The following is a 23,263-nucleotide window of genomic DNA, read 5'->3' as shown; positions in this document are numbered from 1 at the left end:
AGTTTTCTTTTCATGTATTGCCTTATTGTAATGAATGCAGTGCGGGCTTTATTCCCCTGGAAACACCTCACCGTTTAATGGGGTGCAATCGGCACGCAGGCATAAGATTGAAAAACTGTTTTAAAATAAGACATATTGGCACAGACAGCAGGGGAGGCTGCATCAAGTATTACAATAAGCTAGTAATATGCTTTCTATTTAAGGATTGATGTCCTGCACGTCCTTGCTGGCCTGTTATTAAATCTCAACAGAATCCTCCACTCTGCTTCTGACCCCCAGTGCATTTGCCATCCCCACTCGCTCCATCTGTTTCATTACAGCAAAATGAGCTCGTAAGATATTAGCAGGTAGCAGGGTTTCATTGTAATGGCAGGCCACTGAGCAAGCCTTTCTATAAAGCCAACAGCAGCCTTTCAACTAAAGTGCATCTTAAGTTGGCACACGTTCATGTCAATCCAGGGTGATGTGCTGCATTGCTTGGTACAATGCCAGTTGTTTCAGCTGCTCATGCTATAAGTATTAAGATCCTTTACTTAAAATTAGAATTTTCACTATCACTGAATAAGCTAACACGAGCTGTCTTCTATTATGAAATGTTCACAGGAAATGCACCGTCGTTCATCAAAGTGTGTCTAGTAACTAAAGCTGTAAAATAAATGAAGTGCAGTAAAAACTAGCTTCCGGCATTTGCCTTCAAAATGTCACAGTGCGGTGGAGTAGACGTATAAAGTAGCAGTATAAAGTACAAGAAGCTCACAGTACTTGAGTAAATGTACTTGGTTACTTTCCACCACTGCTGCTGCTCACCTGAATGATTAACCTTGGAGGTATATCTTTCTGCACGCCTCCCTCCAACTTCTTCATGCTCTGGCTTTACATCTGGGATTATGTGATGCTATTTATCCAACAGACACACAGCGTCATCTCACAAGGCCAAAGTCTTCCTGTTTTTAAAGCAGCACGTCTGTCAATTACCGGTTCCCCCCCGCCGCTGCGGCTCACACAGCGCCGTAATCCAACACGACTCTCCTTACTGCCCTAGTACAGAACGGATCAGGATCCACCACCAAATCCAGCAGACAGATGGATTTACTATCTCCACTGCATCCAATACTGCTGGCTCGGCAGAAAGCGGCACCTTACTCAGGAGTTGGGTCACGGGGAGGGAGACGGATTGAATTTTGCTGTCGATACGTGGGTAGACAAGATGACCGCAGTGCAGAAATTCATTGAGTTTCCAGCATCCAACACTTCGCAACAACTTTTAAAAATACGGATGTCTGTACAGGTTTTACATCATTAACTACAATTTGCATATGTTTTACATTAGTGAGGACCGTTTCTGAAGAGTAGCTCAGATTTTCAGATTGATTTCCTACCTGCCATTCCATTCCATTGGTTTCTGTTCATTTCAGTGTGGTATGATAATAATAATGAGACTTAAAACTTGCTTGATGTAGGTAATCCATAGCTGTGAGCTGTCATATGGTAATGCAGCGTGAGCAGGGACTGATTTGAAAACTCTCCGTTTGTCTGTAGTTTATCTCATAGTTCTGATTTCGACCTCGACCTTAAAAACAGAACTCACCACAGCAGTGAATCATAAAACTTGTGGTGAGATTGTTTTGCCATCAACGTGGCCCGTGACTGCAATGCTTTATTAGCAGCTGCCTCAAATCTCAGATGTCACAGAGTCCTTAAACGCACCGCGCAATGACAATGCAACTTTGACAAAAACAAAGAAAACTAAATCTCTACTGTGACTTGTTTTAAGAAAGTTTCAAGTCACAGCGGGTTTATTTTCATTCTTTCATATTAAAATGAAGTAATACTGATGGTTGCTGAGAATATATCGTGGAAAATCAACGTAGAAACCTATGGTATGGTTTAGAAAATGACCAGGAGTAATGTACAGTAAAATATACACCACTTGAATTTAATGGCCTATGCCTTGTATATGGTCCATTAAAGCTGTGGTCTACAAAAACAAATTCCTATTTCAAAGTACAATGACAGTAAAAGCTGTTTGTAGAATTTACGAATTCCTGCATGCAGAGGACACCTACCGCAGAATTCATCGACATTTTTGCAAACAAACCTGCTCGGCTCTGTAGGACGACTGCTGGCGCGGCAGGCTGAGAAAAGGTGGCACTCGAGGTGGAGAGAGGGACGTGCGGGCCCTGTGGTGGGCTGGGAGAGGAGGCAGGGTGGGCTGGCCCACGCTCAGGGACACCGGCATGGGCTGGCTGATGTGCAGGGGCTGGTAGAGCGGCAGTCGGCGCAGGCTGTGCGAGTGGAAGTTGTGTGGAGGGAGAAGAGGCTCGGCGCTCAGGAGAGACGGCTGAAAAGAGGACGAGAGTTCATTGATGCCAGCAGTGTTGAGTTACGGCAGTCGGACATACTGTATGCTTTGGTCACAGCAGACGCTTTGACTTGTTGTAGCGGGAAAAGCGCAGGCGTTACTGAGAACATGGACAATCTCTGTTATATTCATGATAGTGTGACTGTGAGCCAGGATGGACAACGCCGGGGACCTGGAGCTGAAGCAGCTGAATGGAATTCAGCCATCGTTAGATTTTATTATTTCCACCTGTGCTTTTTCCTGCTGTGACAAAAATGCATAAAAATGTCCTCTGTGAAAAAGGCTGATTGCAACACGTGTTTCTCTCTCACAACCCCAAATAATCCAATGCCCCCTAAAACTTTATCTTTGATCAACAGAAAATTAAAGGGCAGCTATCTTGATTATTCATTATTTGTCTTTTATCAAGCAACATGTCAGATTTGCTGGTTTCGGCTTCTCAAATGTGAGGATTCTTTTCAACTTTTCCCAGTTTTACGTAAATGAAATACTGAATGCACAGTATGTCAAAACAATGAACACAAAAGGTGTAGTCTGATGACGTTGTGATTAGCGTGGGATCATGGGAGTTGTTGTCGTCATCCAGTCATCTGATGTGACTCAGGCAGAAACGTTCACAGACGAGGTAAAGCTCTTTTACGGTACGTTCAGTCACGTTCGTTTTACCACAGCTCCTCCTAAAGATGTCAAACGGGCACCTGCAGAACTGTGATGGGCATTTTTTTCATTGTTTTCTGCGTTTGTAGATCCCTTCATCAAACAAACAATCAACAAATTAGCTGATCATGAAAGTAATAATTGGTTCCAGGCCTCGTGTCTTGTCCTGGGATATAAAGGGTCAGCGCAGGCATAGAAAGTAAAATTCCACCTCAGTCATGCAGCTCTCATTAGTGTGAAATAGCTGATGTCAGACTCGGTCATAAAACTGGAAAACAACATTATTAGATATGACGTTGTGAAATTTTAAAAGCCAGAGTCTGACCACATGTCCTGACCAGCTGTTACCTTTCCGCTCCAGAACAAACCAATAACACCTAAAATGGCCAGGACGGATTTGGCTGCCGGACAACACACTCTCTCACGCACGCGCACACACACTCACACACGATGCAGATGTATTCACAGAGAGCTGCTGTGATGCTGACTGACATCTGGCGAGCATAATAAGAATGGACAGCCTGTTCAAATAGTCACTCCGGTGGACTCAGCACTACTAAACATAATCTGGATGAACTTCTACACTCAATTATGATATTAGGTAGAACTTTTATACTCAGTTGCTGCAGGTGCAGGCCAGTGCGAACACAAATCAGACCCCCACACACACTCATGCATATAAATGCATGTAGCTTTAGTCTGTAATGCACATACACGATATGTAATCTCCCTCTGTGCTTCCCATTTCCAACAAACAAATCAAAACCTGCTCTCCACCTCCGCCCGAATCAATCAACTCTGCTGCCTTCTCATAAAAAAAAAAAATCTTTTTAATCACAAAAAATCAAATAACAACATCCCGAGTCTCTATTAAAGTTTCTCCTCCTCCCGACAGCAATGCGGCGTAATTAATATTTCTGTGAGAGGGATATAGTGTGGCTGAATCAATTACCCGGCTTGCCCTCATCTTATTTTGTCAACAAGCCCCGGAGCACGACAAGTCTAAACTGAGACTAGGCTGCAGGTTAGTGAAGGGCTCTAATAGAGTGCGATTACAAAAGAAATCAAATCAAATGGGCCGTGACAGAAAGGAGCATGCAAACACACGTACACAGTAAACAAATGGCTGTATATTGAGATACAGTGTACGCTGATACGCGCACGCTGAGCTGTGCCGATAGACGCAGTGACGGATGTGTTGTAGGGAGCGACTCACCTTATAGATGTTGGCTGCAGAGGGTTTGGGTGGAGGCTTGCGCTGTGGTGTGGGCCTGTACATGGACTGAGTCCTGATGGGGCTGACTGGCCTGTTGGCCTCCACAGATCTATAAACACATCAAAAGTTTTACTGTAAATGAAAAATGAACATTTTTGTGTTTCTCAGCTAATCATGATTGAAAATATCGGCCTGTTTTTCTCCTGTGTTTACAAAGGCTTCAGAAGAAATCACAGTTCAAATCAATCAATGTTTTCGTCATAAATGTTAACTCTTAAGTCCATACATATCAAATTTTCAAGGGCTTTAAAGGCTCAAACTATAATTATATGACCATCTGTTTGTCGAACAACAGTTTCAGATAAACTTCATAACTTAATACATTTAAATATATTTAAGTCCATTCTTTGAAATAGGGAACACTTCGTGAAACTACTGTTTCTTTGTTTGTTTGTAAATGATTCTGTTTTTATTCACCTTTTACATGTTGTGTTGACATAATGAAATAGAAATAATTGCGCTAAAACTAGTTCACGAGGCGAGAAAAATCAGTTTTCTACTGGTTTCAGGGGTAAAAAGGTTTCAAATCAATGACTTTCAGCATTATATAATAATTTCACTTGAAAACAAAAAAGCAGGAAAAGAAGCTGTGATGTTCATCCAATCATCTAAATTTGAAGTTAGATTTTGCTGCAGTCTAAGCAGCCTGACAACGTGTCACTGAAACACAGGTGAACCTCATTGGCTCTGACTGTCACCTGAGCTTCTCCAAGGTGCTCTTCTTATTGGTGAAGAGGAGGCGCAGCAGAGTTTTCCTCTTCAGAAAAATGATCACGGTGGTTACCAGGAGGCCGAGCAGGGTGACCAGGATCGCCACGGTAATGACCACACTGTCGGCTGATGCCATATACGACAACACGCACATTAATACACACACACGCACATCTACAGCACAGAACAATGACAGGACATACGCACAGACCGTTACAGCTAGGCCACGGTCAGCAGCACAGTTTGCGACTGACATCTCTCGCCTTCACTCGAAGGAATAAAATTCATTTTCTTTCTCTTTTAGGGTGACAGACTGTGCTGTGCAATGTACTTCTGGGAGGAAAGGGAGTTGTGTTGCTTTAGGAAAGTTACACTCGCGTCCAAACTACACATCAATCCAGTCCTGACTCTGCAAGAAAAGAGATGTACAAGGTGCAGCTGGTAGAGCTTTGTGTTGTAGCTTATTTCTGAGTTAGCGCAGTTGTCTCTCTGTCTGGATGAGTGAGGATGGAAACAAAATCGTCCACATTACCTGCCAGTCTCATCGGCCCGCTGTCAATGCTCCCGCCGAAGCCTGCTTTCTCACAGAACGGAGGGGCCCAGTGTGCTTCACAGTGGCAGTTCTTCTTGTTGTTGCACACCTGCAAACAAGGTAGTTTCACTGTGTATTACTACCCTGATACTTCCTTTCTCCTGCATCAAACAGCATTTGTATTCCAACCAGCTAAACTCCACATATAAATGATGCATAGCCCTCAACAAAGGTCTATCTCCAAATAACAACATGACAGCTGAATTGGTTTATTTTTTATAAATAAGCCACGCTCATCCAGTTAGTCCGACTGACTTTCAATATAAGAGGATGCTGGCTGTGCGGAGTCATGATAGATAAAACATGTGCATGGGAGAGTCTGTCCTGTGAAGCCTCGGGTTTCCAGTGCAGGAGTCTGATCCAGGAGGATTCCCTGGCGAGGTAACGCAGTCCAGCTGTCGGCTGGAGGGAGGATGGAGGAGGGAGGGAGGTGCAGAGGGAGTTGTGCAGCTGTGGGGGATTTACATTGAGCACAGACGTACAGTCAAGGGCCTTCCCTGTCCACAGGCCATGGACACTCCTTCGCACCGGGTGATGGGGTTAAGAGGCACTTGGGGGCTTGGAGGGAGGTATGGTTTGGGGGAGTTTTATGTGTGTGTGTATGAAGGGAAATGCAAGTTAAGGTTATCTGTCTCTCTTATGTAGAATTAATATTCAGACTGAAGATGCATACAAAAAAAATTATATAGAGACACGTTAGTAAATAATACATTATTTTACTGTGTTTAAGGGTATGTCATATATTTGAAGTATCTCATAAGAATGAGATACCGATATGACAATGATAATTCTCATATGAAGGTATTTGATGCATCAGAAAACATTACACTTCACTTTGATCTACTCATGTCTTAAAGACGTCGAGGATATATAAGATTTAAAAAAAAAAAAAAAAGCTAAAAGGTGCCTCTCACCTGCTTCATAAGCAACAGCCAGTACATGCCTTTCAAGATAAAGTGAGTTGACTTGCAGGCAAACAACATTCTTTAAAATCCTACAGTAAATTCAGAAAACTACTTCTTTTTCAGGCAGGTCTCGTACTGTGCGATGTGTTTGAGAAAATGGCAGACAAATTGATTTGGCAGGTATTTCTGCAGGAGGGAAGATGCACCTCCAGTCCACACTTTTAATGGCGAACCATTTCTCTATATTTCACTTCTCTTGTAAAGTATTTTTCATGTGATTATCTTTATTGCAGTGAGTCGATCAACTGGCAGCTACAGCGTTTTATTTGTTCTTGAGCATAATAACGTTATTTTTCCTTGACAGACTAATTTGGTTCAGGTGTGTTTGGTCAGTTCCAAGATACATATGAGAGTTTAAAGAATAAAGGATTTTAGGATCACAGCTTTTTCTCATTGTAAATAATCTCTGCGCCCTAAATTGCCATAATTGGCGGTGAAGATCAGAGGTTAGTGTAAGCTAATTTAGCCCCCGGTGAGTGTTTGATTCTGAAAACCAAACAACAAAGTAAATAAAAGATAAAAGCACCCCCTGTTGAATAATTGATAAGAGAAAGCGAAGAGAGAAAGGTGATCATTCCTTGGCAGGATGAGTTACTGTTATACTGCAACAGAATGAGTATTGTGGTCTCTCCCTGCAGTGCTGCTCTGTATCTTCTCTCACTGTACAGTCAGAAGATGATGGACAACACTATGCATAGAACATAAATGATGCTGTTAAATGGGATTGATTTAACCTCAGTGGGACAATGAAGATCCATCAAACAGAACCGGAGCAGCTGCCACGATGCACAGGCTCCATTTAAACACATTGCTCTGCTATTGTGTGCAATTACAGTGCAGTAAGACAGTTGTTATTTTGTTGGTCACAAAGTGACTAAATGGGTAAATACAATGTCCTCGCTGGACTGTTTCAAAGGCTACGGTGCATAATTTAACACTAAATATTGAGCTAGTCGGTGCTTTGCACTCACCCCACGTCCGTTGCACTTCGCGGAGCACTCATGCACACCAAAGACACTGACATTCTGGCACTGCCGATTCAGACACACCTATAAGAGGGAACAGACCCATTGAGCAACACACAGCCAATTAATACAAAACGTCAGAAGAAGTGTGCACAGTCCTGCAGCACGGGATAATATCTGTCTATAATATCTGTGCACAGGTTTCGTGTCTGTGCCGTAAAGCAGCAGGTGCCTGACTGACGCCTGCTGCATGGTCTCTACTCAAAGAGGATTTAAGATTTCTTGTTGATAAAAAAAATGTACAACTTTAACGTAAAATGCATACATTGATATGAAATTAACATGAAAATATGACTGCAAATGCTACGTACAATTTTCCAGATTGGCACAAAGCTACTTAGTTTTGTCAATTACTGGCGTGTTTACGCGTGCTCACACGTCACAACCCTTCGTACAATTCAAAGGGTGAAGACATAACGTGCGACCTGCGGGCCATTGCCTGAAATGTGACATGAACTGCATGCAATATATTCTAAGCATCCACTTAATATGCATCAAACTGCAAACTGGTCACTCACCATGCCATCTCCACACTTTGTCCCAGCCAGAACCAGTCCAGGATCTGGCATGTCATCACCCAGGTAAACATGTGTTCCCCGACACAGAATACGCCCCCCTTCTTGTAGCGGGATGTTGGTTTCAATAGAAACAGCGTTTGTTCCAATCACTGGCCGGTTGGCTCCTCCCTGGCACTGAATTTTACCACACTTTGCATCCCTGCATACAACACACACACACACACACACACACACACGTATGAACACAACAATTAAAATGCACATAATGAAACACTTAATTAAAAAAGCCTAAAACATAAAGGCTTGTCAATCAGAGACAAAGATAAGTAAGTGTAGAGAAAGATGAAAGGCTGCTGAAGAGAGCAGCACTGCTTCAGTCCTCCGGCCATTAAAGCAATTACATCAATTAACAAAGAGCTTGATTACAGAATTCACCCAAAGGGAGAAGATCTTTACCACAATTAGCCAACAAGAATAGCATGAAATGATTCATGAATACTTTCTCAGAACGTAATTAGCCGCTATCTTTCTCAAATTACATTTTTCACCCGTGTAAACTTTTGTTTGAAGATCACATGTCAGATTTCACAACGCAATGATGATTGCTAATGACACCACTTAAGCTAATCAGTTGTGTTTTGCACAGCAATTTCTCTGTACCTCTACCGCATCATTGCAGCTGCAGAGTCTTACCTCGCATCACATTTGGCAAAGGAACCTTTGGAGTCTTTCCCACAATTCCCATAAGGATCCCCTGCAGAGTTTACTCGCTCGAAGCATATCCCAGGGGCAGGCTTGGCTCCTGCACACAGAGACAAACAAGGAAAATACAAAAATATAATCACCAAAAAAATGAGTGGAGGACGCCCTTATAAAAGTGAACATTATGTTCACAGTCCAACTTATTGGTACCCATTGATTTACCTGGTCCCCACAGGGTGATGCATTGTTGCTCATGAGTCTGGCAGATGCCGTTGTAGCAGTAGCCATCGACGCTGTGGCAGGCGTGCCCATCATGCAGATAAACGTTGGCCGGGCAGTGAGGGCTGGCACCAGTGCAGAACTCTGGCAGGTCACAGGAGTTACTGGACTCTCGACACAGAGTGCCAGCCAGTTTCAGCTGTAAGCACATACGAAACAGTACAGTAAGCTCTTTCAGATCTGCAACGCTGCTGAGGTCATCTATCTGTTAACGTCGAGACCTCTGGGCTTTGTAAATACTCTGTTATGTCTTCACTGAAACGTGACAGGACTGTTACAAATAGAGCAGCAATGTTTTGTGATATTTGGCACCTGCTGCGCTGGAGGGAGTGACAGCACTGCTGGAGAACAGCAACAAGACGAAGAGTCTGCAGCCATGCTGGCGGCTGTGAAACGCTGTACTTCAGCACAGCGCTGCTTTGTGCTAAATGCTAACATCAGCAAGCTAACATCCTCCAAATTACAATGCTAACATGCTGATGCTAATCAGCTACAATGATACATTTGCAATGAAACATTTGCTAGTGAGCGCTTAACAGAAATAGACCTGATGACGGTGCCAAATGAAGACAATTCATTGTGAGTTGGACGTGAATGTGAGTATCGCATCTCATGGCAACCCATTTAGCAGTTGTTAAGATATTTCAGTCCGGACCAAACCGGTGGACCGACATTGCCGTCCACAGAGCTTTGCTGCTACTGTAGTTAAAAAATGATTTCAAGGACGGAAAGCGTTGTCGGTTGTCTACAGGCTGCAGCAGTGATGGATTTTAAAATTGATTTTGCAGTTGAGGACTTAATTAATGACCAATGTGAGTGTGAAGGATGATCACCCCAGCTTCTCACCAGTGGATCCCCTAATAGTAATAAGCAGTTAAAATTGATTTTAGAGACCTTAGATTGATTCTAATTTAATTTCTATTTGCTCACGTCCTTTATGTTTTGCTGGATATTCAGACTGTAATTACTTTGCATGGATGAATGTTGAAAAGGATTTTCAAAGGTTGATTTTGGTCTTTTGTCTTGCGCCACAAAGGTGAGGAAAAAAAAACCTTGAAAAAACATTTTTATAGACCGATCTCACATGAGAGGAATCTCCTTGTACAATTCAGTATTATATTTTATTTTGTGTGCTTAACTTACAGCGCTAAAGAGAAGTATTCATGCATTTAGTACCTCGTGTACTTAACCTTGTGCTGGTCTGGCCTTTATGTTTACTGTGACTGACATCGTGACTTTAAGAGAAAAGTGATTGCAGGGCTTATTAAAATATGAGACAAATGTAAAATTGGCCACTCATTTTCACGTCTGGAATGACACAGACCTACTACATTGGGCTCTTACTTAGATAGAACATGGTACAACGCTTCTCTTGCCACAAGGTCAAACGCGCTTTTGTGTCGAGCACAGGGAAGGACTCATTTACCTCAAAATGGAGGTCTGTGCAAAAACATTCAATCGTTTTAATCAACTTCAAAAAATGTTCCTTTTCAAAGAGAGGACACACATCTGAGACACTTGGAAAAAAGATTTCCATGTCAAAGCAAAAATCGCCAATAACTCAGTGGAAATGAATTTCATGCAATCCAGCTTGAGAACCTGTCCTCGATTGAAATCCTATTCAGGTGAAATATACAGAGTTTGAATGAACTGACCTGAGATATTAAATTATATCTAAGGGCACGCTATTATGAGTCTGTTAATAACCTACTAGAGAGAATTACGGGAGACTCAGAAAGTTAAAGGTCTTGCAGCTGAGTTTGGAAATGAAAAACTGTCCGTCTCTGCAGAGCAAAGCTTTGAGCAATGTTCAGAGGAGAAAACATAATTTCAACGGCAGAACGGCATTTAAATCAGGAGAAGGATGTCCAAAGTGGAAGGAGAACGCACGAGACAGACTCAACCCTGCATGAAAAGTCTCACCCTGCAGTCTTCACAGCACTGTCCGTGGGCGCACACGGCGTCTCCCTTGAGGGTGCATGTGGTGGCGTTGCAGCATGGGTTCAAACATTCCTGGAAGAAGGGAAAGAAAACAAAACAGTTAGCAACATGTGGACCTGATCACCGCTCTGGAGTTTCTCTGTCAGTTGGTCCCTGTTAGATCAAGGCCTCAGGTCAGGGGAGCGCACTTCCTGTCCGGGGGATTCCCACCGTGCTTTCCCTAACCTGGAGACCTTTGAGACATGGAGTCATGTTAACTAAAGCTCCTGCGCTCTGGATTTAAACACTCTTGGACTCGTATAAAGAGGAGTGTGTTTATGCAATGACCCATCGGAAAAAACCGTGAAGCAGAAGAAAAAGATAGAAATCAGGTGCAGCAGTCGGGCTGATTTGATGTGCTAGGTAGATTTGACTATTGGGGTATTGTGGGCAAGAGCACAAGTGGGATTTGAAAGCCCTTAAGAGGCGAGGATTGTAGACGCTTTACCACGATGAACAAGATCAGCCGGCTGCTGGCAGAACCCGACGAGGGAGGATACATAAGGATAAGTTGAAAGGGGAGTAATGCTGTAAAAGTCTTAAGGGAGGTGTTGCAATGTTTATCTTTTATTGAATGCCCAAACACATCAGCTTTGTTTTCCAAGTGGTGTCACGCATCGCAGAAAACAACTCCCACTATCATTTATCTTCTTTCAACGTGGCTGTTTCACTCGTGGGGCTCTGAGGTAATGACAAGACGTGTTGAAGGCTGGGAACTGGATTGCTGGACGTCTAATTTTCAGTTCATGTGCGGTTTTATGAGTCTGGCTGTTTACCTTTTGGCCCTGATGTAAGCCTATTGTTTAGAGAGGAGGAAAAAGGTGGCTTTCATCTGTTGGTCTAAGTGGGCTGGCAGATAAAACAAGCAGGGCCTCTGTGGTGATATCAGAGGGGTTATGGGAGGGCAAACTGGCAGAGATGGAGTTGGCAAATGTAAATTATGCAGTTGGTTCGTTGGTGGTCAAACACAATGACTCCACTAAAATACTACCTACAGCTGCCTCTAAATGATGGAGTACACAGTCACAACAACACTTAACTTCAAAAAATCATCGTTGAGTCAGTCAGGTTTTAAGAGTTAGGTCAGAAAATTGAGTACTGACAATATTCGAATAAATAAAATGACGATATTTGCCCACTCAAAAAGTCCAGAAACGGTTTATCAGGACTAGGGATGGACTCAAATAGCCGGTTCCATGTTGCATCTCCATGCTTGTTGGTAACATACCCGGACTTGTTTGGCTCTGATGCTAACAAATCACTTATCAAACCATTCCTCTCTCATTGAACCTTTTCTCTCTCATTGTTCATTCACATAAATGTTAGCTTGTAGCCTGTGCTGACCGTCGCTCTCATCATCAGCTGCAGATGATCATCATCAGCTGTAGCTAATTAATGCTAAAATGAAACAACAGCCGCTGTCTTCACCCATCAAAGATCATTTTGTGAGGGAAAAGAAACATCACTCTGTCTAAGTGGACTGTGTGTTTTTATAGTCCAACAAGGCCGACAGAGCGAGGACTCTCAGAGTTAAACTTTTATGCTTATCATATCAATATCTTAAGCTTATCAACTTTTACTTGAATAACTTGTAAAAATAAGGTGTAAAATTCTGCAGGATGCAGCTCTTATTTCGATCAGATATGCCTTTAATCAACATTTCATATCTTCTTCTGATGCCACTTTCAGGCTGTTGCTATAGGTTGGGAATATCAATCAGGCAGACGCTGGAATCTATGGTGTTTCTGCCCTCTCGGCCAACAAAAGGTAGACACTGATCTGAATCCTTGAGGTTTGGTTATTTATAGTTACCTGCACATAGTTAAAGCTAAACTTAATTGTATTTGATGTGGGATTCGAACAGATTTGGATTCGAGAAGCAGACAAACAAATGGGGCGATATGAATGTAAGTCAGATGTAGAGCTGAAACAATTACTGCTCTTATTTTAGGGCTGATTAACTGTTTGAGTCTTCATTGTTGGAGCAAAAAATGCAGAACATTGGAACATTTGGAGGCTCCAGCTTCTCAAATGAGAGGATTTGCTGCTTTTCTCTGTTTTCTATCACTATAAATTTATGTGTTTTAGATGTTGGTTAAACAAAAAAATCAGGGGCTCGAGGAAATCAATCAACCTTGAGGGATTTTGAGTGATATGCTCATAATCAAATCTGATTTGGGTTTCGGCTTTGCGAGACACGCAGCTGCCGCGGCTGCGACTGAGGGATGCATGCTGCCCAGGTGTGATTCTCACTTCACAGTGTGTGCGTGAGCGAGAAACAATGCGTGCGCGTGTGGCTGGATACACGCATCAGAGCGTGCCCATTTGTTTGGATGGCAAAGCCAAAGAAAGCTTATTCCAGCCTCGACCCGATTACACTTTGTTTGTTTCCTTTGTCACACACTTGGACAGTGGTTTGATTAATGGGCTTTCAGCACGGGTATGACATCACTGTGGCAGCCCGTCAGAGCACTGCTCAGCACATGTGGGAGAGAAGGTGTGATGTAAATAAAACACTTATAGTGGAGGCCTCGGCAGTTTGTTGAGCTTTAGGCTATTTTTTTTTGCACGGCAGGTTTTGAAGCTTTTAAGGCGCAATAACAACGTCAACGTCAGGACGTGAACGTTTATTGTGGTTCTGGGTGTTTGCTTACAGCACAGCTATTATTGTCAGGTTAGGAAAATGAAGATGAAGGCCGTACCTCTGGCTCCCCGCAGTCACACTCTTCTCCTTCCTCCACGTAGCCATTGCCGCATTTCTGGCCACCATAGAGCACCTTGACCTCTGGCATGTTGTACAAACACATGCCCACGCCTTTCTCCAGACTGGCAGCAAGGTCCTTCTTGCTGCATGTGCTGAACACTGTTGGGAACGGATACCTGCAAGAAGAATGAGGAGCAAAGTTGACTGAAATGAAGAGACATAATAGAAAAAAAATCCACATATTTGGCCCAGACACAGAAAAAGTCCTGCTTCATGTGTGCTTTGACTGTTCAGAAACCACAGTGATCTGGAGTAAAGTGGGCTCCCTCATTCTGCTGAGCCAGAACACAGACAGAGCTTTGTTCAATCTGCTCATTCAAGAGGCCTTTTCACACAGATTTAATGCTCTACTGACACTGTATGAGCTGCAGTTCAATAGATTTTCAATCCTACTCAATACATAAGCGGGCCATCAAATGTCCAGAGAAACATTTTCTCTGGCAGCTATGTACATTTTCATGAGGCATATCCTGCCTAGACTGGGACAATTTAAGCAACTGACTGGAGGGAAGAGCATGAAGAGGGGTATGTTGGATGTGGATAACTTGTGCCTCTGTGTGTGTGTGTGTGTGTGTGTGTGTGTGTGTGTGTGTGTGAGCACGTCTGTATGTGAAACCCTGATAAAATAGCAAGCACAATTTCCAGCACATTAATTTCACTCCCTGGTATCGCTTACCTGAAGGGGCTGACTAATGCCTAATTTAGTAAGGAAAGAAATTGGACTTCGCATTGAAAACGAGAAAATGTTATGACTTTAAAGATGAAACTGTGTGATATGCCAATAACAGCTGTGAAGCCCGGGGGAGCGGTCCTCCTGCCCGAGTGAGCCAGAAATAAATAGGCAGCAAAAGCAAAAATAATACGTGGATTAAGAAGGAGAAAGAAAGGAAACAAGGAAAGAATGGAAGAAATGAAATCATGGATCTCTTCTCTTAACACACTGAAACACAAGGACATACAAAACATAAATGCAAAACCCAGTGTATGAAACATAACCAGGCCTCGACCTCATGCTTCAGAACCCGCTAACAAGAACAGCCTCACAAAAGGACTGACAGAGAAAAGCAGGCTTTGGGGTGTAAAAAGAGTATCTCACAGCTCACACAGGCATAGCGGGACACAAAAAGAGGATGTGGAGTATGTGGAAGGCAGCAATGGCAAGCAGAGAGGATTGGCAGACGTGGCACAGAGAGGGGCAACTGGCATCGGATGCTTGAAAAGCTTGACTTCAGACAGAAACATGTCATACACGTACTTATGCGGCGATAGACTGACTGAGGTCTTCAAACGCAACGGGGCGTGGAGGCTGTCTGCAAAGCTTGCTGCTTGACAGGGCAGATTTGTGAAAATTCAACATTACACAGAATATGTTTATGGAGCCTGGTGTTGGACAGAGGTGTGTGTGTGTGTGTGTGTGTGTGTGTGTGTGTGTGTGTGTGTGTTGGGGTGGGGGTGGGGGGGTGCTTTGCCTTTGCCTAAGGGGGATTTGGCTGTCGCAACCGCATGGATATTTCGCTGCTCTTAGTCGACTATAGTGAAGCTCCTCCTGAGGGGACCAGACATAACGGTGGATTCAACGGGAAAGAAATCTGCTTTTTTCCAAGAGAACACAGATTTCCCGAGAACACAGAACACAGAAAAACATCCTCTTCTAACGGCCACCCTTGGGTGAAACCGATGCGTCCGCTTCATTCGGACCGGCCACCTCTGAGCGTCGGACGCTTTCATCTCTCACTGACCGAAAGCCAATCTACCGGTCTCTGTCTGCCCTCCTCTGCTCCCATAATCCACTTGTAAGAGTCTTTTTACCACCACAACACACACAAACAGAGCTTTGCTGCCCTGTGCATGGAGACCCATGCATGAAATCAAGGGTAGACAGACTATGCAGATCAAACTACAGCACGGAGCAGACCAAGCCCTTCGTAAATAGCATGGGCTGCCACTGATAACAGAACACAGGCATGCTTTGGGATCTGCATGAGGGGATGGAATACGCATGAAGGGTAAACAGAGTCTGTTCTCAATAAACTGGCATTAATGGTAAAAGTTTGGGCGGTTGGCAGTTGAGACTTCTACACAGAGGAAAATCAGATTTCTTTGGACTAAATTAGCCCCACATGGAGAGTATTAACAAGACCTAGTGGATACATGTGTGTTAAAAACAACATGGACTAAGGTCTGAGTGCCATCGCTATGCTTTACTCAAGCAGAAGACAGCATGTGTTTTGAAAGGTTAACTCCCTTTTGCAGACTATTGGCTGGTTTATCTTGTGAAATACTGACAGACTTTTATATAAACCAAAAACTGTCCAAGGAGGATGATATACAGTATATTTTACAGCCCTCTCATTGCTTTCATGGCGTAAAATAAGAAGAATGTTTACTATTAAATGTTAGTCAAAGTGGAGTGAAGCTGAATCTCAAAAACAACAAGTAACTGATTGTGTTTTGAATGTGTCAAATGACCTTTAAAGCCAATTAAGCACAGCTCTCTAAAAGTGAGCAATTAAGACGCGCTCCGTCATTTATATGCCTCACTATTTAAAGTAGAGGGCACCTCAAATGGCCACGACGGGAGCCAAGAAATCATTCTAAATGATCTACCTTCGACTGTGCAATGTGGCCAGTGATTGTGTACGAACGGGGCTTTGATAATTGAGCTGCGACGCTAATTTGCAGCTGACATCCCTCCAGGTAACAGGTGCCCACTCCATCCTGGCAACAGATGCAGTGTCGGCCTCACAGGGTGTCAAGGGACACTGCAAGAATATCTGAATTCTCAGTCGCCCGCTGCCTGGTGCAGCTCTTAATGGCATTGAACAGATACACCAAAGGAGTTCACTGTCCGCACGCAGATGAGCACAAATGCATAATCAAAGCCAGATGTGATGCTTTCCAAGGGTTTTTGTGCCATAGGGCTGAATGTCTGTGACTATCGGTGGGAGGATGGAAATTAATTTATATAAACAGGAAAGACAACATTAGATTACTGTTCACTTGGTATTGGAGGCTGACATTTTTCGGGAATCCTGTGGGTCACAGGACTCCTATGGGATTCCCGCCGGACGAGAGTCAATTTCAGTATTCATAAGAACAGGAGCTGGCAGAATGGGAAGCATAATAACGCTCCTGTGTCACCTTCTATTTGGTATGTAATGCAGACGATGACTGTGGAAGTATGCAGAATGTTTAGGTGCAATGAGCAATGCAAGTGGACAGTGGCTTGATTGTTAGATATTAGTTATTATCTATAAAGAATTTAATGCAACGCCCCCTCCAAAAAACACTTTCATTACTTCAACAGGACTGTTTGGTTGGGATTTGACTGGATTTGAGTCCCACCCACTTGAAACAAGCGAGAAGTCATGTGAAGTAATCAAAACTGGAATCAGCTGGAGCAGGTCCAGTATGCAGTTATAGGCAAAAGAAATGAAAAGCCGCGAGGAAAGAAGCCACAGTTTTCGATAAACAGATCTCTGTCTGCAATAGACCCAAGTTGAAGGTGTGTATTATCACAGCTGAGACCACACGGCTGCTCTGCTGTTCAGGAAATTAGCCGAGCAGAGAGTGTACGTTTCCCTGGATAATAGTAGCGTAAAGCCTCGCACCCTCTCCAGGTGTAATTTGCTGGGGTGGAACTAATTTGGCTCTGCACAAAAGTTGCAGAAAATCTAATTAGTCAGCTCATTTGTGGCTGTTGGTGATGTTTGACAGGCAAATATGTCATTGGAACTGTGAATCGCACACACTGTTAAAAGATCATAATCTCATCATGGTCATGCAGCCTTATACAGTTCACCTGGGATACTGACGGAGGAAAACGTGTGGCGCTATCTCACTGATGAGCAGTAGACTCAGTTAGTGCAGCTGCCACACTGCAGAGGGGGAAGAAAACATCCAACGTTATCGAATCTACGAGAAATCTACACTTCAACTGCTGCCGTTTCTTTGAGCTTAAAGGGGCAGGAAAAAACGATATTGACATCCCATGATGTCGTGTGTTGGGAGGGGGAAAACACATTAAATCTATTCTCAGCTCAAATAAATGTACTGAATTCGTTCCTCATAAAACACTGGCTATTGGCTCTTTCCTCGCTGACAAGCAGGCTAGCTACCCCAATCCTGTGACGGTTATACTGTCTGATGTCTGTTTCTTAAGTCACGAACATCAACCTTGTTGTCAAATTAACACTGTTGTGTGCGTGTACTTTTCATGTAATATCATGTATTTTCTTTTCTGCTGCTGTTTTTTAATGACTTGTAGAGTGTACAGAGACTGGGTGACGTGCACTTTAAATAAACTGAAGCTCATATGAGATGAGTTATTTTGGCATTGGACAACTTAAAAGGGGATGCTGAAGAAAGCAGAACTGTCAGCAAGAATCCATGAAAAAAAAAGTAAAAATGAAAAAAGTTCCACCAAACAATGTGAAAGAAAGAGACACAGTAAGTTTCCACCACCTCTCCAAGTACCGCGCAGTATACCAGGAACTTGCCTTTTATGTTCTCTGAGGAAACACACCATCTGCTCAGGTAAGCACAGGGTGAGCTAGACCGAAACAAAGCTTTCAAAGAACGCACAATATCAAACGCAGCATTAAATGAAGATTTTTCAGTTACTGCTGATTATAACAATTTAGCTGGAGGCACACATGAGTGCATCTACTGCAGAGCGGTTTTATCCCCCCTTACACCACTTGGCAGTGTTCAGTCACACAGTGCTTCGAGGACACAGCGACGAATACCTGTTTCCACGAGCTTTAATTGAGCGGATGATCCACATCAACATCATGAATGACATCAACAACCACATCAGAAGAACAACAAAGAAAATCTGATCATACGACTACACAACCTGAACAAGCCCACGTTCTGTGACGCGACGAAATTCATGACTTAAAGGTGTATTACAGAGATTTGGTATTGCATTTTGATTAAACTGGGAGATTCACAAGAGACAGATTTGGAAAAAAAGGAAAGAAAAACTGTCAAAACTGAAGCAGATGATGTTCAGATATGCTACATTTTTATCAACAGTCAGGGTCAAGCCCCAACCTGAAGCACTGAGGCCTCCATTGGCTAATAATACAACTCAATAGCATCTTTTCAGACGCTGCCTGCCTCCACCTAAGATGTGTAATATCTGTTTAATGCCCTTTTAAAAAATATATACATTCTGTTGGTCTGCTGGGGGCTTTTAATAGCGACTTACAAAATGATCTGGAAGCATTGATCTAAGCCTTCACCATGTATTGACATGCAGAGATACACTCTCTTATGCACCAGGCAGCTCCTCCTGGATCCACAGCCATATGTGCAGGGCAGATGAATCCTGTCAGTTTGATCATCTCAGCATGTGAGGCCGGTGGGTTCAGAGGAGGAGGAAATGTCAGTCTGCGTGAAATGGGTCTGTCGAGGCATTGGTCACATGAGGGCTATGAAAGGCTCATCTATTTGTAGGCTCTGTGATGGACATGAAGCCGTCTCCGCTGCTCTCTAAGCTGCACTACAGACTGACATGCATTTAGTCCACGCTAAGCAGGAAAGACATGTCTGACCTTTGGAGAAATGTTAGGCTGCAGCAGTCGAAGCCTATGGTGATTAAATAGCAGGACGAAAAGCAAAACACAAGCTAGATTTACTGCAAACATGTACCCACCAGCAAGCTAACTAGCCTTCTCCCTCCTCTCCTCAGCAGAATACCTTCAGATAATGACATTTTGCACCTTCTCACCTTACTCACACTCTGTCATTCCGACAAGAAAACAACAAGTCACAAGTCACCATAGATTGTGTTGACAAAGAATTCACCTCTTGGCCTCAAAGTCCAGCCACAGCAACCTGCTGGGCTTCATCTTTCTGCCCGGTAACACATATAGACACAGGAAAGTACTTTTAAGCTTTCTCCCCACGTTTATATGATGCAACTCTTAGCTCAACTTCTAAAAGACATCCCCACTTCAAAATGTCCATGTAAACCTCTGTTCCTCTCCTCTGTCCCTCAAATTTCCACTCATTGTTATGACACAAGTCTCTCGTGGCCAGTCGTCATGGCTCACACGCCTGTCATAGACGTCCACGCGTAGCCAAATAATTCCTTCATTGTCATCATTCTCCTGCTTGTGTCTCACTCTCACCTCTATCTTTCTTTGTGTTTCTCCTCCTGCTCTACCACTGAGGGAGATAAAAGACAAATAAAAGCACTGCTTCCTCGCTCCGCCTGTCTATCCAGGCATAAAGCACCTCTCTGCGGATCTCTCTGTGTGTGCCCTGGCCCTGATTACAGCTGGCAGCGTCACTGATAATCACGTCATTTAGATGCAGCCTGTCCTCTCCCCCATTAGCAAGTCTAAGCTGAGACTATCCCAAACACACAGTCGAACGAGCTACAACAACGTGTTTGACATTCTGAAGGTATCTCTGCTGAGGGGTCAAAGGAGGTCAGTAACACAAAAGAGAACCCAGATCTGTGATGGGAGAAATGAGTTCTAGACTGGTTTGTGAAATCATTTGTTTTGAATTCAGGCTGATTCAATTTGGGAGATAACTGACTGAGCCAAGCTTGAACTTGGGTTCGTTCATAATTTCTTATTTTTTAAGCTGGCTCAGAAACTACAGCAAAATGCTTCCCGTGACAAATTTCAGACGACGTGAATAGTTTGATGCAGCACATCTGAAATCATCTTAGACAACTACACTGACTTTGTTCACATGCACAAAATATTCCAGTTTATGCCTTTATTCCAAAAAGACAATATTCCTACTGAGCTGTTTACAAGGCTAATGAAAATAAATATTCCACTAATGTTCCTGTTTTCATGCACTTCTGCATACTCCAGTCAACATACACAGCCTCCCTCTTGCATTCGTTCAGCCACCTTATGTATTGCAAAGGTCACCGCTGCAATATTTGGGCATGTCCAAAAACCTGTTGAAAGTCTTTCATAATGTCTTTGGTGCATGCATTCCTACTCCAGCTTTGTAAGCTGTTTGCTAGGTCATGCTCAGGGGTGACAGTGAGGGGATGCTCCAAAAACCTGAATAATATCCACATATCCCACAAGTCTTAATCAGAAAATGCCCCATTCTGAACAGGGCCTAATTTGGAAAATCCACACAGAATTTGCTGAAAATACTGTCATATTCGGAATAATAGTGGAATATTAGTGTCCATGTAATTGTAGTCACTGTCTCAACAACACTGTTGATCACTGGCCAGGTGGAAGCAGAGCTGAGAACACACTGATGATGATGATGAACGTGTGTGCAAAAAATTGCTGATTTACACATCTAACAGACATAAATTAGCCTTAATTTGGAGTTGTGCTTCTGCCAATCTGACGAATGTCAATCCAATATTCACTCTCTGTTTCGCTCTGTTTTTGGTCTCCACCAACTCCTGAGGGAAATATCTGGCTCATTAGCAGCTAACTGATCCACTATACTCACCAGATATTTGTTAACTTTGAAAACAGCTGCCTGCTGCTGGTGGAAAATGGAGTTGATGAAAGCGGTGAAATTGAATCAAAATGGAAGTTATGGATTGCAAAACCAAAACAATGAGCTGAAAAATACTAAAATGGTCGACAGATGGTCACAGTCAAAGCAAGCTAGCATTGCCACGTTTACAAAAATGTTGATTAATGTGTGTACATATTCATTTGACCCATTGGGAATGTCAAAATATTGGTTAATGGAGCTTTAGAGCTTTAAAATATTTCTCCCCTGCAGATCACCAGATTTCCAGACACAGCAGCACTAACAAACTGAATCTGATGAGCTACTCAATTGCAGGGTTGTTGTTCTGGATTGCATTAGATGGTACAGGTTGTACCTAATAAACTGGTCACTCAGTGTATGACTTGTTGACGTGCCGTATGTGTTGTGTTCATCTCACCTTAGCATTTTCTGTTGTAGCAACTATGATTGTTTGACTGATCAACAGCAAAAATCAATGAACTCCATTAAATTAGGAATTCAATTAAAATATCAATAACTAAACAGGGAAATATTGATACTTGGAGTCAGTGTATCAACACAAAATTGCCAGGCAAAATGTCACTGCATCACTGTGTATGGATTTATCCCGCACCCTTTACTTAGCAAACAGTGGAGCAAGTTTTAGCATGAAAGGTCACTGATATCATCTCTCAACTATTAATGTGTCTAATCTCATAATTATATGGCAGAGAGTGCTGAAAATGAGGCACTGTGCTTCATTAACCTATTTAAGAATTCAATAACATCGTGACTCATTCGAACTCATTTAGATCATGCAGTCATTTTTCTAAACTCTCTGCGTGACATCATTAGATATCTTTGGCCGGAGACAAGCTAAAGCGAAGCTGTCATGTCATCAACGCTGGGTGTAGGTATAAAACTTCAGTGCATGAATCCACTGGGTCTCCATGTGTATTATACTTTTTTTCTTCTCTGAACTAAATATTACAGTATGAGAACAGCAGGATGACCTCACTGTTGCCAGTGGCTGCACAAACAAACACAGTTTATTTGTACCGTAAAAGGTCATTCAAGTTCTTCTGGGACAATTCTGGTACAATTCAAATTATATTATTTATGTGTTTTTGAGCAGGTTTTGTGGCTTTTTGGAAGGATGCATTACTCACAAGCACCACTGGCAGAATATGGAAGAGATAGAATATAAATATAATCAGTGTACAATCATCTGAAGAAAGGTATTTTTGTTTTTGTCCTTAGAATGAGCCCTTTTGTGAGTTTCACTACCACCGTAGGTTCTCGTACACAATTGGATGGTGAGGGTGGTGGGAAAGATACCCAATTGGTTGCAGTCTACTTAACCACTGGATACTACAAAATCCAACACACTGGACCTTTAATACTTGCAAGGGTGTATTTGGCACAAATTTTAATCCCTCTGACTCTGAACATCACTGCTAACCAACAGTTAAGGCCTTTTCTACACTGCTTGCTGGATGACTGATCTGATAAACACTGGCTGGAGGATGTAATGGTACACCTGTGACTCAAAGAGGCAAAGCTACTACTACTACTACTCTTGGCTCAATCAGAAAGTTTCATAAGATCTGGCACCAAATCTCCATTATCCTGAATGATTTAACCCCCACTGATGTCATTAATGTGTGGGAAAGTCGTAGACTGATTTGGTTAATGTGTGGTGGGTGAGTCTGTGTGTGCAGTTTCTCTGTTGATTTGTATTTTAAAATAACAATAGTGAGTGCATTTCATCCTTTTGTCTTTGTCTCCTTCAGTGTTGTGAAATCTATCCTGACTACATTCATCTGTGGCTTGCGGGACTCACCATCAGACAAACCAGACTGGCACCGGACCAAGGGTGAAATCTGGTATTGCGCTCTGGGTTCTTCTTATCTGCTTGCTGTTTACTAACAGTCACAGAGTCCATCACTTGCAGCAGCGCTGTTATCTCAG

At 42.9% G+C, this 23,263-nt stretch overlaps 1 protein-coding gene across 2 annotated transcripts in view; it reads right to left on the bottom strand.

The window, feature by feature from the left end:
* adam12b (ADAM metallopeptidase domain 12b) overlaps positions 1-23,263 on the bottom strand; it is a 73,311-nt gene that overhangs the window by 5,018 nt on the left and 45,030 nt on the right. Inside the window, exons 12-21 of one of the 2 annotated variants that reach the window (XM_076743140.1) lie at positions 13,770-13,947; positions 11,011-11,100; positions 9,031-9,226; positions 8,800-8,908; positions 8,107-8,305; positions 7,535-7,612; positions 5,539-5,647; positions 4,994-5,180; positions 4,236-4,344; positions 2,099-2,341 (exon numbers count right to left, since the gene is read on the bottom strand). In XM_076743140.1, coding sequence (XP_076599255.1) covers positions 2,099-2,341; positions 4,236-4,344; positions 4,994-5,180; positions 5,539-5,647; positions 7,535-7,612; positions 8,107-8,305; positions 8,800-8,908; positions 9,031-9,226; positions 11,011-11,100; positions 13,770-13,947 — 1,498 coding nt within the window. The remainder of the gene's footprint in view (positions 1-2,098; positions 2,342-4,235; positions 4,345-4,993; positions 5,181-5,538; positions 5,648-7,534; positions 7,613-8,106; positions 8,306-8,799; positions 8,909-9,030; positions 9,227-11,010; positions 11,101-13,769; positions 13,948-23,263) is intronic. The other variant, XM_076743141.1, reaches the window with a different exon arrangement.

This window comes from Chaetodon auriga, chromosome 11, assembly GCF_051107435.1.
Source record: "Chaetodon auriga isolate fChaAug3 chromosome 11, fChaAug3.hap1, whole genome shotgun sequence".
In the NCBI taxonomy this organism is placed as follows: domain Eukaryota; kingdom Metazoa; phylum Chordata; class Actinopteri; order Chaetodontiformes; family Chaetodontidae; genus Chaetodon; species Chaetodon auriga.
This window is presented reverse-complemented; position numbering and strand designations above follow the sequence as displayed.